The sequence below is a fragment of the Macaca fascicularis genome, chromosome 6 (genome assembly GCF_037993035.2).
Source record: "Macaca fascicularis isolate 582-1 chromosome 6, T2T-MFA8v1.1".
NCBI classification, from domain to species: domain Eukaryota; kingdom Metazoa; phylum Chordata; class Mammalia; order Primates; family Cercopithecidae; genus Macaca; species Macaca fascicularis.
The window spans coordinates 6,695,045-6,715,049 of NC_088380.1; the positions used below are offsets into that span (position 1 = coordinate 6,695,045).

Sequence of the window (20,005 nt, forward strand, 5' to 3'; positions counted from 1 at the left end):
CTACAGGTCAACCTCGGCACAGGCCTCACTAGGGCCTCAACTCCAAGGGTGGCCTACAGACCACAGAAACAGCGCCACCTACAGTTCATGAGAAATGCAGTTTGCAAGGCCCACCGGACCTGTGAATCCCCACCTGCAGGTTCACAGAATCCCCTCGGGATCTGTAAGCACACTTTGAAGCTGAAACACAGCCCTGCAGGGCGCCTTTTGAGAGTGTCAATAAATTGGTGTTCTATGGCCCCTAGGAAACGGGTTGTAGAAAAAACTGGAATTCAGCGTTTTGCTTTAGCTTTTCCTTCCTAAATGCCCGGAGAACAAATTTTCTTATGAATATTACCAACCCTCTGGGAAAGTAATAATTAACTGTTTACAAGACACATTGTACTATATTATAAAAATATTACAAAAATAATTACATGGAATAAGCCACATACTTAGTTTATTATATGCATGTCTAATTGAAATCCACGAAAACAGTTACATTCAAAATATTATTTATGCACTATACTTGAAAATGTAAAATATAATACCAATTTAAGTACTTTCCCACATTAAACCAATTTTTCTTTTTCTAAAAAAATTTTTGCTAGTCGTTTTAGCTTTCTGACACCATAATAAAATAGAACAGAAAGAGCACATTAAAAGAAAAATATTAGGTAGAATGTTGTAAAACTTTTAATTTACCCATCATATTTAACATTCCCAAGCCTATTTTCCTGCACCTCATCTGCCCGCAGAGAGAATAATCCCCACAGTGACGAGGGGTCAGCACTCTGAGAGCCAGCTGACACCGGACAAGCTGCTGGAACAGCTGGGGCACAGCTCCGCCTCTCCTCCAGCCCCTCCGTCCCATGAGGCCAAACAAGGAGGACAGAGGGGCTGAGGGGTGTGTCCAGGGCCCAGTCCCACATCAGCAGGAAGGTGGCGTCAGTGCTCGCAGTCCCAGCCTCACGCCGCATTGCAGTCATGGGGGATCTTCACACAGGGAGGGTGAGCTGGTTAAGAAGGCAGGTGATCCTCCCCCCGGATGCTTCGATACTTAGCCATGTCTTCCGGAAATACTTTAGAAAGTTCTTGAATCAACAGGCTTTTAAATTTCTACAAAGAAAACACATTATCAAAGGAGCTCTTCACATCAACACTCCAATAACTATCTAAAATATGCCTTTTGGAAGTTTAAACACATGGGCCACTAAGCAATACGGGGCCACGGGACTGACCTGAGACTTCCACTGATCTCAAAGAGGAAATGACACCAATGGCAACATACGCAAAAGGAAGCGACACTGTACAGCCCCAGACATCACCACCAGCAGCATGATTCTGTACTGCCCAAAGGCACCGGTGTGACAGAGCCTGCTGGAACTGTAAGCCACATCCCTTGTGGCCCAGTGGCTGTGTTCACATGGAGAGAGACGCTTCTGCTGGCAAATATAATTCTCACTCAGCTTTGCCAAGCGAAAACAGAACAATCAAAACCATTGGCCCTTGCTACTGATAAGGAGTGCACTAGGCTCTGAAGGTGACACTGGACTCAACAACTCCTCAATCCCAAATGGACAAAACAGAGATGAGGCTGTGGGCACCGTAAGAACAACTATGACAAAACACCACTTCTGATGTGTGCTGTTTACCACCAGGAGGGGATCACCTGTATGGGTTTCTGGAAGGCCTGTGACCTGCCTGTGACTAGGCAGGTCTCCTTCTGACAGCTCCTCCCCTTGCTCCTCCACTCGGCCAGAGCGCCAAGAGGCCACTGTGTGACCATCCCTGCCTGCGCACATTAGCCATGGCTGAGCACATGTGGCCTAGTCTGGCATCAGTGGGAACAGAACACTCATGTCCTCTGTGATCCTGGAATTCAAGCAGTTGACAGAGGAGACAGAACAAACAGAAAAAGCAAAATTAAAAGGTAAATCTTGACCAGCATTCTCAAGGAAAGAAGCTTTAGAAAAGGCTGGTCCCAAAGGCCTCTTTGAGGAGTTGAAATCATCTGAGACTGGAAGGATAGAGTCGCCTGTGCAAAGAGAACGTGGAAGAGCTCCAGGCGGAGAAAATGGCAGGAGAAAAGAACACAAATGAAAGGGTTGGATGTATTCCAGAACCAAAAACTAGGCCAGTGTGGATGGCCGGGAGGAGGAAGGGGCACGTGGTGTGAGCCGGGAGGAGAGGCAGGCAGGGGTCCCTGCCACACATGGCAACAGTCGCATGGCGCCAACAGAAATGAGTGGCCACTAAGTCCAAATAAACAAAACACCAATTTGAACTACATTCGAGTCAATTTAAGAAAAAATTATATATTAATGTTCAAGTACAGAGAGTTCTCTACATCTCATCAAGGCAAAGAAAAACTAAGTGATCTGGAGAATTTCATGACAGTGGATATGGTAAAAAGAAGTTTGGAGGTCAGAAGCTGGACAAAGAGAAAAATCAATATTCAAGAATCCTCTAAACCAAAGAACCATGACTACAGAGAAAGCCTTCAACAGTAGGAATTACTACAGAAATAGAAAGTATCAATGCAATAAAAGTGCGTCTTAAAAAAATGAAAATGATCACAGCCAGTGAGAACTACCAATCACAAAAATTACCCTGGATTTTCTTAAGAGTAAGATTAGCGTATGCTTTTTATGCTATTACAGAGCTGATATCTAATTTTACTTACTGCCCATTACACAATTCAGAAATCTCAATGTATAAAGTTATGAAAGTCAATATTCTAGCAAGTATGGAAAAAAATGAGTCTCTTAACCACATTTCACGGAGAAGGCATCTCTTCCCAGTGTATTTCTGACACTCCTTAGAGTCTTACCTTCATGGTGTCGATCTTGCCTTTAACTTGCTCATTTTTAGCTAGAGCCCTCTCCAGGCACTCTTTGGTGTAGAGCTGGGGGTTTCGACCTTGATCTATATATCTGGAAACATGATACATTTCAATTAGCATTCCCATGACTGACACCTATTCTCACAGCTTTCTGAAAGATATGGGGAAAAAAGGTCAGGTATATATAAGTGCACATGGCCTTGTTTAGTCAAAACTGAGTGTAGGAACCCGGGGAATTAAGATTTCCTCATTTACACAAGTACAGATAATCTGATTTCATTACTTCTGAAAATATGAACAGCTCATAAAATCAAGTAATGATCACTTATAAACCCAAGCACGCTTCACAAGCCATACCGCTTTACATTTGTTTAGCATTTGCACTTTTCAAAATCCATTCATGTTATTTATTACCTTTTTGATCCTTAGAGCAGCTTGTATGGTAAGGCAACTCTTGGCAAAAGAAAAAACTAAATGAGATCCAGGGGTTCGGGCCGGGGTGACACAGGAGGACCCTGCTACGACGCAGCCTCCACTCTAGGTCAGCCCTGCTGCTTGGCAAAGCCCCTCCTCCTCTGTGGAGGAGCTTCAGGGGAAAGGAAAGGAGAACTACAAGCACGAGAGCCCCAGCCCTGACGGCCCCAAGATCGTTTTACAAACCATTCCACTGCTTTCAAAAGAAGAGGAGGCTTGATATACCACTTTACTAAATACACCTAAGTAACTTGAATATAACAGAGACATTCTGGCCAATTATTTCTAAACAGTATAAAACTGTTACTCAGAATTTTTGACACTTCCCCCAGATATTATCTTCAGTATCCTGAAGATTTAATTAAACATACTGCCTAGATCAATATCTATATTTTACCAAGAGCAGGCCACCTGCCTACTTCTGTACCCTAAAGAAATCCTTATCATTCAACTAAATTGAATCATTCATTATTTAAAAAACAAAAAACAAAAACTGAAAACTAACCCTACTTTCATTTTTTATAATTGAGGCCAAAAATACATAATCACTTCAGAACAAAGATATCATTAGGTTATTACTAATGGTATAAAAAGTAGCCTTGATAGATAGCAAAAGATAAAAACATCACAAGTTCTAGAAATTCTATTTCATTTCAGGATTTTTGAAATAATGTAATGTGGCAAAATTACGGTTAATTCTAAACAAAACCTATCCATTTCTCAAGAAAAACCTGACAGGCTCACAGAATAAGGTTAACCATGTCAGCTGACGATCGTTTCTTCAACAGCATGGACATCCGGCTCAGACTTGGTTCTTTGGAGACCCAAGGGTGAACCCACTCCTGCCCATACACACAGTCCTGGAGATAAGGGCCAAGCTCCTTTCATCTTAGCTAAAGACACAGTTGGTGTATATGAAAACGTACATGCTGCAAAGGCCACCGGGACCTGGAAATTCCTTCCACATTGGGTAGACATCGACCATCGATTTGCAGATAAACTCCTAGCATCTACTCTGTATTAGGGCTCACTGGCATACTCTTCCTGATACCCCAGGTCAATCTCATCCATACCCGTGCCTAGCACTTCCCTCTGCCCTTAAGCAATCTGTTCACATCAGTCTCCATTTGTTCTGCTTCAGAAGACACAGTAGTTACTTGCCACTTGTCACTATATGCATCCCCTGCACTCATAATCAGAAGCGCACAAAAGAGGACGCTCTGTATTCCTGGACTCCGAAAGCCAAAGCCAAGAGTCTGGAGCTGTCTCAGGTGCAAGACCTTCATCCCACCTAAAGTCAGAGACCTCAGTGGTGCCCACTGAGCACAGGTAAGGAACACGTGGCCAAGTCATCAGCAGGTGAACAGAAGATCGGAGACCAAGAAAACTACCTCTGTGCCCTGTCTTTGGAGGCACTATAGCTAGAACTTGTATCTGACCTTTAGGGATGGAAAACAACCATAACTCTTTCCCTTTACAGCTCAAGGAAATCTAGTGATTTACATTTGCAGTTTTGCTGCAAGAAATACTAGAATGTTCTTGCTGTTCCAAGCCAGCACCATCAAGGAGAGGCTGCTCTGCACTGGTCAAGAAAGTATGAGTCCGGGGGTTTTGTCTTAACTCTGACACTTACTAGGTAAACAACCTATTGCAGTTACTTATTAGCTCCTTCACGTGTGAAATCAGAGACGTGGCCAAATCAATGTGATAAAACCTGGATTTCAAAAACCTAAAAGCTTACTCCTGTATGTGTTTTCAGTACTATTACTAAGATAAGATAGATGCACACAACTCTCCCACAGAAAACAGTGAGCAGCCTCCCCAAACAGGCTTAGAATAAAAAACCTTTCTTTCCTCCTTCAACAGAACAGATATTTTCATTTCTCAGAACCAGCACTCCACGGGCAGTTTGGGAACATCAGACCAGACTGCTTTTCAGGTTGCCTCTGGCTGACATTTTTAAAAAACGTACAATATAGCCCTCATAAGAATTTTCACCTCTTAAGGAAAAAAGGAAGTTTTGTGGCTGTTCTTCAGCCGAAGCAGGACTTTGAGAACCTATGATGTTTTTCACATATTTAATAAGCTTTTTTTACATGTAACTTTTTTTCAACAATACAATATTAAGGAGATACTTTTTTTCGTTTTGTAATCCCATTAGAACGTTTCCATGAGGGCAGGTATTTTTGTTGATTTTTTTTCCACTGGCACACCCCCAGCACCCAGGCTGTGCCTACCACACAGCAGGCACTCAAATGTCAGTGATGAAGAAGTCACGATACCACACCACAATTGAACAAGATTTATACCCAAGACTAATACCAAGAATGTTACTTACTCAAAAACTTCTAACGGTACAGTAATATCATGAAGCTGCTGTCTGCACTTATCAATATCCTGTAAGCCAGTAACGATAAAATTCCTGGGGGAAAGGCAAAAACACAGGCGTCTGGTTAATTTCACTTGGCAGCATAAGCACCACCCACAGAGCTACCCGGCCAACTGCGGCTCCACACAAGTTCTACTCACACCTGTGCGGGTTACACACGGCTCTCACCTCTGGTTAGCTACAGGACTCCTAGGACACGGTTACAGTTACAAAATACCCTTACATATTTGTGACTTTCCTTCTCAACTAGAAATTTCCAGTAAGGGGGATGGAGACGGAACCTGGTGAAAAATATGAACCTTCTCTCCAAAACAACTACCTGCATATGACTGTGTGTGCGGTTTCAGCGAACACATGGGGCAGCGGACTATACTCAAAAGTCTGAGGGAAACAAAGCCATCCTGTCTGGTTTAGCTTCCTCTCCTCTCTGGAGACTTCCTACACAGGCAGAATGGCCTGGCTATTCCCACAGCACTGGGTATGGAACCTCGGCTGCAACATTTTCTGTGTCCGCGCCCCACAGAAAGCCCTTCTCCAAAGTGCTGTACTTGCATTTGCATGTTCTCCATCCCAGGGCCTAGCACCATGAGCAGCACAAGGCTGGTGCCAAGAAATAATAATAATAAACGTCTGCAGCTTTTCTCAGCACCACTTCCCCCCCCAGTTCCTCCACTGTCAGGCCTATGCAGCAGGTGGCTTCCGAGCCTCACCTTCTGAGGCCTAGTTTAGGGCGCGCACTCACTGGGGAGCCTGCCTCCCTTCTGGGGACAGGGACTGAATTCCCAGAAGAGCTCCAGGAGGAAAAGGCTGGGAGGGGGTTACACATGAGAGGGGAGACGCTAAAAAAGAAAGCATGATTCACTTGATAGGGAAACGGAAAACATATCATCTGGCCATGATTACGTCTCCAAAGGGGCCTCAAAGAGGTTCCTCTAACGCAAACTGGGAAGGGGGCGGTTGGCAACAGGCGACAGCGCGGGCCCCGCCCTCTGATCACAGCCAGGAAAGGCGCCCCGGGCTCTGAGACCAGACCAGAGGGTTGGCGGGGCAGGAGCAGCAGTCAGGCTCGGCTCTGGCTCCCTAGATCCCCGCTTCCCGAGCACACGCTGCCGGGCCAGGCCCTGGGGAGACGCCGGCAACCTCGGGCCGCCACTCACAGCTTCTGGTTGAGCCCGGCCTGGCTGCTAGGCTGGAAGTCACTGACGATGATGCCGAGCTGCCTAATGTTCTCCACGAACTTCTCCAGGTGCTCCTCTAGGTGGTCAAACTTCTCCGCCATCGCCTCCGCGCGACCCCCGCCCACAGACCCTCAGCCAGCTGCGCCGCAGGCGGGCCCTACGCTCCCACTTCCTGCTTCCGTCCGGACAGATACGACTTCCGTTTCCTCTGGGGGGCGCGCGGGCGAGCTCTTGGGGGCGGAGCCTGGTTAGCGGGACGGGCGTGTTGGGGGCGGGGCCTAAGTGCGGGGCGGGGCGGGCTTTCGGGGATGCTGTATGGATTCCGGAGGAGGTTTCGGCGCGCAGCGGGGCGAGTGCTAACTGCTTGCACTCACATCAGACCTGTCTCGGTCATGGGAGAAGTTGAAGACTTCGTGCAATGCAGCATCTTCAAGCAACACACACGGATGAAAATCCTAAAGTTTGCATGAAGGACCAATAACGGTAGTCTCCCTGCCCCTCTACCAGAACCCTTGGGATCAGCGCCGGCCTGCCTCCTTTCCTCTATGTAATCGGCGGCCACTTCCCCTAGATCTTGCTGCTAACCATGCTTCCCGGACACCTGCTGCCTTCTTAGGTCAGGGTCACACCTCCTCGGGCCAATTCTGACCAAACAGCACCCTATGGGGTTGCCCTGTCTCTGAAAATAACCTCCTCTGCTTCACAAAGCTTTTAGTAAACTGCTGTTCATCTCATTGAAATTCAATTTAGATCATTTCACTCTGATGTTTAAGAAACGAAACTTTCCTGCCCGATCTCCTGTGATAGCTGATATCTCCTCCAGCCTGTTTGAGTTCCTCAAGTGATTTCTTTTACTGAATGTATTTGTGGCCTGTACTTTTCAGTGCCTAGAAACAGGCAAAGTGAGGGAGCTCCTTTTCTAGATGAATCTCCAGAGCCTCTGTCAGCTGTGACCAGAAATGGAAACCCAGAGAAGGTAAGTGACTTGCCAAACTTAAGGAATCAGGGCACTCCAGTTGGTATGACAGGCTGGGCTGATACGCAGAAATGTTACATAAAATACTTCTCTCCTGATTTAACAACAATTAACTTTAGGGAATTATAAAACGAGGTGAAGGCTGGGCACAGTGGCTCACGCCTGTAATCCCGGAACTTTGGAAGGCCAAGGCAGATGGATCACCTGAGGTGAGAAGTTCGAGACCAGCCTGACCAATATGGAGAAACCCTGTCTCTACTAAAAATACAAAAATTAGTCGGACGTGGTGGCGTGCACCTGTAGTCCCAGCTACTCGGGAGGCTGAGACAGGAGAATTGCTTGAACTCAGGAGGCAGAGGTTGCAGTAAGCCAAGATCATACCACCGCACTCCAGCCTTGGCAACAGAGCAAGACTCAAAAAAAAAAAAAAAAGAAAAGGTGGAAATAAAATACTGGACAAAAAAAATTTTTGAAGTTATTAGGGAGAGGTAACGACATGGAGTGAATAGCCTTTCTCAATTTCATAAGTAAGAAAGAGATAGATAATTGATGGAACTTAGACTTTGGTAAGTATTTATTTTAAAAACTTAAGGGTATCTCTTTGCTAGTATATATAATTCCCAAACTAGTAGAGAGGGGGAAGGGAATAAAGAAAACACAATCAACTCAATAGAAGGCAAGAAAAGGGAATAAAGAAACAAAGAACAAGCATGGAAAATAAAATGCAGAAAATCAAGTGCAAAAATTAAAGGCACACAACTCAATAGCAAAAAAAAAAAAAAAAAAGGAATTTAAAAATGGGCAAAGGACCTGAACAGATACTTCTCAAAAGAAGACATAAAAATGACCAGCGAAAATGCTCAGCATCACATATCATCAGGGAAGTACAAATTAAAAGCATAATGAGATGTCACCTTACACTGTTAGAAGGGCTATAATCAAAAAGGCCAAAGATAATGGGTGTTGGTGAAAATGTGGAGGAAAGGGAACCCTTGTACACTGTTGATGGGAATGTAAATTAGTGCAGCCCTTATGGAAAATAGTATGGAAGTTTCCCAAAACTCTAAAAACAGAATTACCATATGATCCAGCGGTCCTACTTCTGAGTATATACTGTGAACCCCAAATATCTCAGTTAATTTAGAAAGTTTACTTTGCCAAAGTTGAGGACGCATACTCGTGACACAGCCTCAGGAGGTCTCGATGACATGGGCCCAAGGTGGTCAGGGCACAGCTTGGTTTTATACATTTTAGGGAAACATGAGACATAAATCAATATATGTAAGGTATACATTGGTTCTGTCCAGAAAGGTGGGAAAAGTCAAAGCAGGGAGGGGGCTTCCAGGTCACTGATAGGTGAAAGACAAATAGTTATATTATTTTTTGAGTTTCTGATTTGCCTTTCCAAAGGAGGCAATCAAATATGCACCTATCTCAGTGAGCAAAGGGATCACTTTGAATAGAATGGGAGGCAGGTTGTCCCTGAGCATTTTCCAGCATGACTTTTCCCTTTAGCTTAGTGATTTGGGAGCCCCAACATTTATTTTCCTTTCACAATATGCAAAGGAATTGAAATCACTGTGTCAAAGAGATATCTCTGTTTCCGGAGAGAGGCCCCAATCCAGACCCGAGAGACAGTTCTTGGATCTTGTGCAAGAAGGAATTCAGGGCGAGTCCATATAGTAAAGTAAAAGCAAGTGCATTAGTACAATAAAGGAATAAAGAATGGCTGCTCCGTAGGCAGAGCAGCCCCGAGGGCTACTGGTTGTACACTGTTTTATGGTTATTTCTTGATTGTATGCCAAACAAGTGGTGGCTTATTTATGCCTCCCCTCTTTAGACCATATAGGGTAACTTCCTGACAGGCCATGGCATTTGTAAACTGTCACAGCGCTGGTGGGAGTATCGCAGTGAGAACTCGTTGCCATGTTGGTTTTGGTGGGGTTTAACTGGCTTCTTTGTGGCAGACTGTTTTGTCAGCAGGGTCTTTATGGCCTGTATTTGGTGCTGACCTCCTATCTCATCTTGTGACTTAGAATGCCTGACCATCTGGGAGTGCAGCCCAGTAGTTTTCAGCCTTATTTTACCCAGCTCCTGTTCAAGATAGAGTTGCTCTAGCAGTTGTCAAAGGCTACTGACATCTGTACCATGTAAAAATAGACAATTATTATTTGTTAATTAAAAATAAAATGAAATAAAAGTGTATCATGAACTGCGTTCCCTGCCATTACATATGTGTCTTCCCCACTAAAAACATACGTTAGTGAACATAGTAAATGTTAACAGATTTAACTGTTCAAAGGATCCACACTCAGATTAGAATCAAATTGGAAACGTTTTGTTGTTGTTTTAATCTAGCTATGTTGCTTTTCAAAGGCACACTGAAAACAAACTTATAGACAGGTTGAAAATAAAAGAGGTAGGATAGAATAATATATGGCAGGCCACCAAAAGAAAGTTGTTAATGCATATAAAAATTAATAAAGAAACACTAAAATGATGCTTTTATTTATTTATTTATTTATTTATTTATTTATTTGAGATGGAGTCTCGCTCTGTCGCCCAGGCTGGAGTGCAGTGGTGCGATCTCGGCTCACTGCAAGCTCCACCTCCCGGGTTCAGGTCATTCTCCTGCCTCAACCTCCTGAGTAGCTGTGACTACAGGCTCCCACCACCACGCCTGGCGAATTTTTTGTATTTTTAGTAGAGAATGGGTTTCACCGTGTTAGTCAGGATGGTCTCAATCTCCTGACCTCGTGATCCGCCCGCCTTGGCCTCCCAAAGTGCTGGGATTACAGGCATGAGCCACCGCGCCCGGCCAAAAAAGATGCTTTTAATGGTAAAGAGAAGACTCATTAAAGATGGAATACTATTAACCTATAAGAAACTGACAATATAGTCCCATAATATCTAGCACAAAAATTGACAAAATATGAGGAAATATTCAAAATCCATAATGATTACAGGGGATTTAGACTACCTCTATCAGGAAACAATAAATCAAGCAGGCCAAAAAGCATAGAAGAATATGGAAGATTTAAATAATATATTAAGAATTGTGATCTGTGAAAAACAGTGACCCTTGTAGAACAGATTGTTTCCAAGCACATTTGAAATATTTATAAAAACTTGACCATTCACTAAACCACAAAGAAAGTTTCAGCAAACTCAAATTCTATCACATAGACCAGATTTTCTGACCTCAATCTAATTACAGTAGAAATTTATGAATTTATTCATTTTCTACACATATATACACATTTGAAAACCAAAACACAGTCTAAATAATTCATGAGTGTACATGCATCTGAGTATGGGCAAGACCCAGTTACATCTGTTGTCCTCATGTGATTATTAATAGCACTCTTCCACTTACTGTCAAACGTGCTTGATATATTATGTGGACATCCTATTTAAAAGGAAAATTATAAAACATTTGGAATTAAATGACAAGAATTCCTTGTCAAACTTCTGCTTTGCTCCTGAAGTAATAATTTGAGGGAAAACAGCCTGGAAAAAATAAACTGGGGTTTCAACTCAAAGAATAGGAATAAAAAGAATCAAAAGGGAAATCATAGGCACCAAAAAATACAGAAAAAAGAGTAACAAAGTAAAGACACACTGATGAAAATGAAAACTGTTGCATTAGTTTTCTGTCTAGCTGCATTAGAAGCTGGAAAGATAAAAATGAAGAAAAGTTGATTGTTGAAAAGATGAGTCAAATAGATATACTTCTGGCAAGTCTCATCAGAGAAGAAGAAAAGAAAGGAGCTAAAAGAGAAAAACATACAGTATTATAAATGAGTGAGGGTGAAACCTATATGTTCATAATTTTGAAAGCTTGGAAGATATAAACAATTTTCTAGGAAACTACCAAAAATTAACTTAAGAAAAATAAACAATTAGAATCGTTCCTAGTCTTTCAATAAACTGGCCAGTAGGCAAAAATCTCTTTCAAAGATAGAAGAGACATAAGCTCTGACAGTTTTGTATGCTAAGTCTTTAAAAATCAAACATTAAAGAACAAATCATTTCAAACTTACCCAGATACTTTCAGAGACTAGAAAAAGAAGAAATACATCCCAGCTCATTTTGAAAGAGTGTTATAACTTTTATATGAAAATCATCAAGGACAATACAAGAAAATATAGTCAATCTTCCTTATGAAAGTAGATACAAAAGTATTAAATATTATCAGAATTAGGTCAGTTGTCATGCATCAGGCATCTATTGCTGTATATCCAACCATGCCAAAACTTAATGGCTTAAAACAACCTCAGTCCTTCATTTTACCCACAAATCTGCAATGTGGGCTGTGCATAGCATTCACAGCTTCTCTCTGCTCCGTGTCACATGGGCCAAGGTGGCTTCGCTGGAGGCTGAAGGACCTACTTTCACAATGGCTCATTCAGCTGGGCTGTGGGCTGGCGACCGCACTTCCCCTCCACGTGGGTGTGTCCCTGGGATTTGGGAGCTTCCTTCCTGATGGTGGCAGGTGCCAAGAACACAGAGCTCAGGAGAAGCAGGTGAAAGCAGCACCACCTCTTATGACCTTGCCTGGCAAGTCCCCCAACAGCCAGGGCACATTTAGATCCCCAGGGAGGGAACATAACCTGTCCTCCCTGTGGAAGAAGTAAGAAGTCACATTGCTAGATGGGCAGGTGAGATGAGAGACCTTGTTGAAGCTGTGAACACCAAGTATCTGGGACAGACAGGTCTCAGTCAATTTAGGAAGTTTATTTTGCCAAAGTTAAAGACACGCGCCTCTGACACAGCCTCAGAAGGTCCTGACAACATGGGCCCAAGGGCACAGCTTGGTTTTATACTTTTTAGGGAGACATGAGACATCAAATTGGTTCCACCCGGAAAGCCAGGACAACTAGAAGCAGGGAGGGGGCTTCCAGGTCGTAGGTAGGTGAGAGACAAACGAATGGCTGCATTCTTTTGAGTGTCTGATTAGCCTTTCCATAGGAAGCAATCAGATATGCATTTATCTCAGTGACCAGAGGGCAACTTTGAATTCTGTCTGTCCTTTGTCCACAGGGAAATTCCTTGTGAGGGAGGTATGTCGCTTTTTAATCTTAGTAGCTACCTTTCTAGGAATAGAATGGGAGGCAGGTTTGCCCTAAGCAGTTCCCAGCTTGGCTTTTTCCTTTGGCTTAGTGATTCGGTGGTCCCAAGATTTATTTTCCTTTCACAAAGCTGTTTTTGAAAAATACAACCTGTCGCCCATCACATTGGGAAAAAAGTTATGATCCATTGTGCTTTTCCTAGGATTGCATGAATTATGAAATATCATAACATCCATTATTATAACAGTCTGTTAAGGATTAAAGGACATAAAATACCTCAGGTAGATTTTTTAAGTAGACACTGGATATTAATAAAATTGAACCCAAATCATGATGTAAAAATAAAAAAGAGGCCGGGCGCGGTGGCTCACGTTTGTAATCCCAGCACTTTGGGAGGCCGAGGCAGGCGGATCACGAGGTCAAGAGATCAACACCATCCTGGCCAACATAGCGAAACCCCGTCTCTACTAAAAATACAAAAATTAGCTGGGCATAGTGGCATGCACCTGTAGTCCCAGCTACTTGGGAGGCTGAGGCAGGAGAATCGCTTGAACCCGGGAGACACAGGCTGCAGTGAGCCGAGATCGCACCACTGCACTCCAGCCTGGTGACAGAGCGACTCCATCTCAATAAAATAAAATTAAAATAAAATAAAATAAACCTTTGAGAAAACTAAGAATAGAAAAGAACTTTCTAAACCTGATGAAAGATGTTTTATCTACTAAGAACTAGAGAAAGCACCAGACTCAGTAATGAAACTTCAGGAGCATGTTTGTTAAAGTCCTGGACACAGCTGGAACCTTCACTGTCACCGCAGAGCAGACGCTGGCCGGTGCAAACACAGTCCCCTGAGTAGCACTCAGCTGCGTCTCGGTCATCCCTCTTGTCTGCCTTTTGCAACATTTTTGTGCCTCCTGAAATATCATTAACATTCCCGGGCATTTTATGCCTTAGCTTCCCAGCTATATTTTATATTTCCAGCATTCCAGGACAAGCGTCTAATCTTACAGATGCCCTAGAGCCCCAGACATAGGAACTAGCTCAATAAATGGCTTTGGACTACCTGAAGGCTGAGGAGAAAGGAGACAGAGGGAGGGGCAGAAGGAAACCCAAGGCTGCCTGTTTCCTTCTGTGATGTAACTACCTGGGAAGTACTCCTTTTCTGTGAGCTGGAGCCTAGCAGCCCTGTCCTTGCCAAATCACATAGAAAAACAGGTGCTTCTGTTTTTCTGGGTCTGGGAGAGTTGTTTCTGCTGCCTCCTGCACAGGTGGATGGAGTCCACGGCAAGGCCACCCCGGGTTGGTCTCCGATGCCACTGCCCTCACCCTCCTCCGCCCTGCCTGGCTACCTCTCTTTGTGTCCATGATCATCAAGCCCTTTGTATTATTAGTTCCGTAGGGGTGGTAACAAAATACCACAAACCCATGACTTACACAACAGGAATTAATCAGCCTGAGAGCAAGGTGTTGGCCACGTTGGTTTCTTCCGAGGCCGTGCGGGAGAACCTGTTTCAGGCCTCTCTCCCGGCTGCTGGTGGTTGCTGGCAGTGGTTGGTGTTCCTCGGCTGGCAGAAGCATCCCTCCTCCTCTGCATGTCCAGCATCACGCGGTGTTCTCCCTGTGTGCATCTCTGTGGCCAAATTTCCCCTTTTCACGAGAACGCCAATTGGTTTGGCTTAAATACCACCCCAATGACTGAACTTTTTCACTGAATTACCTCTGTGAAGATGCCATCTCCAAATCAGGTTGCGTTCGGAGGCACCGGGGGTCAGGACTCCAACATATCTTTTTTTGAGGGGACAGAACTCAACTGTAACACCCCTCCTTCTCTGCTCAAGACCAGCAGCACTTGTTGTCTGTATTGTGATCGTGGGATGGTTAATTCAGGACCAGGTCATAATGAGCATAATGATGGTGTTGGTCCCTGTGATTAACCATCAGCTCCAGTTTCTAAAGCACTCATCTCCCAGTTGTCCACAATGACTACTCCAGTGACGATTGTTCTCTGCTAAAACCGAAAGCATCCCAAGCCCACTTAAACCTACTTGAGGCCAGGTGCAGTGGCTCACGCCTGTAATCCCAGCACTTTGGGAGTCTGAGGCAGACAAATCACAAGGTCAAGAGATCAAGACCATTCTGGCCAACATGGTGAAACCCTGTCTCTACTAAAAATACAAAAATTAGCCGGGTGTGGTGGTAGGTGCCTGTAATTCCAGCTACTTAGGAGGCTGAAGCAAGAGAATCACTTGAACCCAAGAGGCGGAGGTTGCAGTGAGCCGAGATTTCGCCATTGCACTCCAGCCTGGAGACAGAGCAAGACTCTATCTCACAAAAGAAAAAAAAAAAAAAAACCGACATTGAAATTCTCCCTTTTACTCAAACAGCTAAGTAATGGTTGCTTTCCCTTTATTTAGCAACGTAAATACTGTTGGCTTGTTTATAAGAAATGTTTTAACATTTAACACTCCAGGCTCCAAATGTAAATGAAATTAGGTTGGAAAATTCCAGTAAGTCAGAAGGTCGGCCAGGAAGCTGTGTGCAGAAAGCCTACAGAGCATTGCTGACTATAGATTTTGTCACCTTGTTTTCCCTCCAAGGTCGACATGAGCTGCCACTAGGAAATTTCCTTACTTCTGATACTTCGTGACCTTGAAATCTGAAGGCTGTTTTTTCCCTTCTTCTTTACCTTTTGTTTTTCAATTCACACTATTCCTGCTCCATCAGCACCCAAAGCCCTTAGTGGTGTCAATTTGGAACATGTTTTGCCATTCGTTCTAATTTATTCTAAGAGCCAGATTCAGCTTAAGTTTAAAAAAAAAAAATGCAGCTCTCCCACCCAGAGGAAGAAACAGCTGGTTTCTGCTTCTCAATTTGAAGATTTTCAGCACATTAGTAGTTCTAGCAGAGGGAAGATTTGCAACTCTGTTGTTTGATGATGATGGTGATGATGATGATGATGGTCATGATCATACTGATGACAATATCTGCCATTTTGGAACATATTTTATAGATTATAGACTGTCTCATTTATTCTTCATAACCCTAAAGGAAGCTACTATAATTTGAACCATACATGGTGAAATGTAAGCCAAAAAAGTTTCCCTAAATACAGAATTGGGAGACAGAATAATTTCATCTGATAGAAAATGCTGACGTTGTTTTTCCTCAAGAGCCACATTGACACATGAATGTTCAAATAAATTAGGTTTCCCATTCATTCTATTAGATTCACATACCAATGAGAGTGCCTGACGTGTGCAATAAAAAAATAGAAATTGTATCTTTTTTTTAATGCTAACGAGCATTGAGAAGCAGTAAGATTTCTCTTCTTTTCTGTTTTCCTTTCTATGGAATATTTGCAGCTCTACCTGGAATTCTGTGTGATGTATGTGATCAAATTTTAAAAAGCAAAAAGATGCGATTACACTAATAGAGATTAGCGTGTGACCTAATCAGCAAATGGAAGTATGTGGTTGACTTTCACTGTCGGGTGTTTTGTTTGTTTGTTTGTTTGTTTACAAATTGTCACAAGCTCAAAAGAGAGGGCAGGACAGCCTTACAGAAACAGGGATAAGGTAAGACATCTAACTCCTTAGCAAATTGTACATACAAGCATAGAAATACAAACTTTTCTAGGCTGCATAGCAACTTCACCCTCCTGGGTCTTTCGGCACACAGCGTAAGCCCTGTTATCTCATAGCGTTTTGTAAAAATTAATGACATTCGGCTGAAGTCTAAGTTTGTCTTAAACACTCCAAAGAGAAATGAGCTATGCTCAATTTGTCTTCTCAAATATGCTCTTCTCATTGTGGATGACCCAGAAAACAAAGTCTTACCTTGCAGAAAATCCTGGTGCACGCAGGCCTGGAACACCTGCTCCGGTTCTGATCAAGAAAGACAGATAACCAGGAGGCTGTCCGGCAGAAAGCATCTGAAATAAGCAAAAATAAAGCAGCTTTTTCAGAAAACTAAGTAAAAATATAGGAAAATTCTTCATTGTGGAAGATGGAAGCTCAGAGGGGACATGACTGACATCTGCACAGCTTTGAACAAAGACCTGGCTATTAACACCCAAGACAAGAGAACTGGCTCACCTCCTTCACTTTATAGAAGGTGGCTGTAGTTTTGTTAGTCCACATCCTCTGAGGAGCAGATCCCAAGATGGGATTAAACAAGAACTTTCTTAGAATAAATACATGTGAGAGAAAAAGGAAACCAGCACGGCTGGAAGAACCATCAGAACAAAATGCAGGTCTGATCCCAAAAGAAGGGAGGGAGAGAGGGAGGGAAGGAAGGAGAGAGGGAGGGAGGGAGGAAACAAAGGGAGTCTAGAAGCATCTTAGACCATGGTACAGTTTTAAGGAGAGTTTGGTAAGACCACTGAGAAGCCCTTAAACCAAAATCCCTCACCAGCAGAGTCCCCAGGAATGGACAAACCTTAGCCTTCCTGCATCACTCACTCAGTCATTGGCTGAGCAACCCATGGGGGCAAAAAGTACAATAGATTTCAAAGGAGAGCACTAGGGCCCTTGGTTAACTCTGCCCTTATCGTCAGAGATCTGAAAGATGCATTCTAGTGGGTGCCACATTAGGATAAGCAGCAATGATGATGATGATGATGATGATGATGATGATGATGATGATGCCATTTATTGACAACCTATCCAAAGCCAAGGATTGTACTAGGTATTTTACATATATTAAACATAATTATCGAGAACAATCCCCCGCAGGCTGGGTATGATTGCTCCCCATTTTCTCATGAATAAATTGAAACTTGGGTAAATATTTTGCCAAGAAAGGGTGTAGAGGTGACTATCTGATCCTTCAGGCTTCATATTCTTACCACAGCAAACAAATGAGACCATTTTTGCTTATGCAGTAAGAAATAATGAGTTCACTGAACTTATTAAGTCAAAAAGTTGAGTGTTTGGTGGGTTTGGGCAGGGGGGTTTGTTTTTACAATTTAATTTTTTTTTACAATATAAATAATTGCAGCATTCATTCTACTTAATTCATAAGTGACAATGTTTGAAACTAGAGCCATTGTACTTTCCCACCAAGGAAATCATGACCACATCGAGCCCTCAGTGACCCCAAATGGCATTTCTTATGTCTTCCCGGCTGTCTAAAATGGAGCTCAGGTATGGCCAGGAAGGGACACAGCCCCAGTACTTCTTTGGTATATGACTTTGGGCCATTTCTAGAATTGCCTTGGTCTTCAGTGAGATGGAGCAGGGACTCCTCCTAGGGGCCTGCAGGTCACCCCCCGCCCAACACAGAAATAAAGAAAACTCACAAATTCCTTCCTGAAAAATTCCAGGCACCTCGCCCTGAAAAATAAACAACTGAATAAACAAAAAGATAATAGTAGCTTAAAACAGTAGCCAAAAAAGTTAGTCAGGAGATATGTTATTCCCTATAAAAACTAAAAAGAACACCTTAACATATGTCCCTGAGTTATTTTTCAAAAACCTGAACCCCCACCAAACAGATTTGCTAACACATAGACCTCAAATTAAGGGAAACTAAAAACTAAACTCTGGCTACTGTTCTTTGTTCTAAATTTCTTCCTAAGGGGCCTGGGGGATGTCATACCCAGAAGCTAGAGCTATCGGTTTGGTGCAAAAGTACTTACAGTTTTGTTGTTTTGTTGCTGTTACTTTCAATGGCAAAACCTGCAATTTTGCACCAATCAAATAACATTGTTTTCTGCTGATCCCACATTTTTAGACAAAGCTTTGCCTCCTTAGCCAATCGCAAATCAGAAATCTTTAAATCCATCTGTAACCTGTGGGCCCCCAACTTCGAGTTGTCCTACCTTTTTAGGTCAAACCAACATATAGTCTCCATGTGTGAATTCATGACTTTACCTGTAACCTCTGCTTCCACCTTGTTAAAAACCCTTGCCTATGAGCCATGTGGGAGTTTGGGTCTTACACATGAGATGCCTGATTTTCCTTGCTTGGGGCCCTACGTAAACACCTCGCTTTCTCTCTCTACTATCCCAACATCAGTTTTCACTTCGCTGCGCCCAGTGAGCAGATCCCAGCTGGATTCCCTTACATAAGATTTCTCCCCCTGGAAATAGAAGAAATGTGCCTATTGACGTGTGGAGCATCTCGCATGGGACCTGGAATGTAGATGGCATTTGGTAAATGTGGCTTCCTTCTATCAGTTTCTACCCCACACGCACAAAGCCGAGCTCTCCTTTTTGTGCTGGAAACTGACTCTTTCTTCCAAAAATGTATTTGATGATATCATTCCTCAATCTAAAACCTCCTGACATCACCCAGCTGTCCACACCAGGGATGTTAAAATCCCCTCTCTGCATAGCCCCATCCACATGGCCATGTACTCACTCTGTTACCCCAATTCTCTTGGTGGGGCAGGAGGAGAGGAGCGGGTGCGTGTGCCCCTGGCGGAGGGAAAGGATTCTAGGAGGGGTGGGACAGGTAGTGTGAAAAGAGTCGGCCTCCAGGAAGCTGCTCTGCAGCCCTCATTTCTCCTTTGAGAATTGCTGGTCCTCAGAACAAGTTCTAAATCCTTACCACCTGACCTGATACCACCTTCCCACTGACCAGTGCCCTAGAGCCTCACGGGGCCCTCGCCAATCCTGCCTCTTTGCCTTTGCTGGTTTATTTTCTCTGCTTAAAAGTCCTCTTCCATACCTTCTCCTTTACTTGGGGAAACCTGAAATAAAAGTCAGCATGTTGGTGAAGCTTTTGCTTACTGCCTCAGGCAGAATTAATAGCTTCCTGGTCAGCTCTGACAAATCTGGGCCCTGTTCCCTCCTGAGAGGCAGAGGATCTGCTAGAGGCTGAGAGCAGTCTCCACCTTTAGACAGAGTGCGTTTAGTGTTACTGCCTGCATCCCAATGAAACCTGCTCTGTCCTTCTGCCATAGAAATGGAATTGAAACCAGATCCGTGGCTGCCCACTGTCCGTGTTTCCCAGTGGTATGGTTTGGTTGTGTCCCCCTGCCAATCTCATCTTGAATTGTAGTTCCCATAATCCCCACATGTCGCGAGAGGGACTCAGTGGGAGGTAACTGAATCATGCGGGCAGTTTCCCCCATGCTATTCTCATGATG

General features: G+C 43.6%; 1 protein-coding gene across 1 annotated transcript; it reads right to left on the reverse strand.

Moving 5' to 3' along the window:
* Positions 1–422: 422 nt before the first annotated feature.
* On the reverse strand, positions 423–7,059 carry MED10 (mediator complex subunit 10). Its single transcript, XM_045393525.2, has 4 exons — positions 6,845–7,059; positions 5,637–5,720; positions 2,813–2,915; positions 423–1,098 (listed from the first exon to the last, which is right to left on the reverse strand). The coding sequence occupies exons 1-4, from the start codon at positions 6,964–6,966 to the stop codon at positions 1,000–1,002; spliced, it is 408 nt and encodes a 135-aa protein (XP_045249460.1). The 5' UTR covers positions 6,967–7,059; the 3' UTR covers positions 423–999.
* Positions 7,060–20,005: the final 12,946 nt, after the last annotated feature.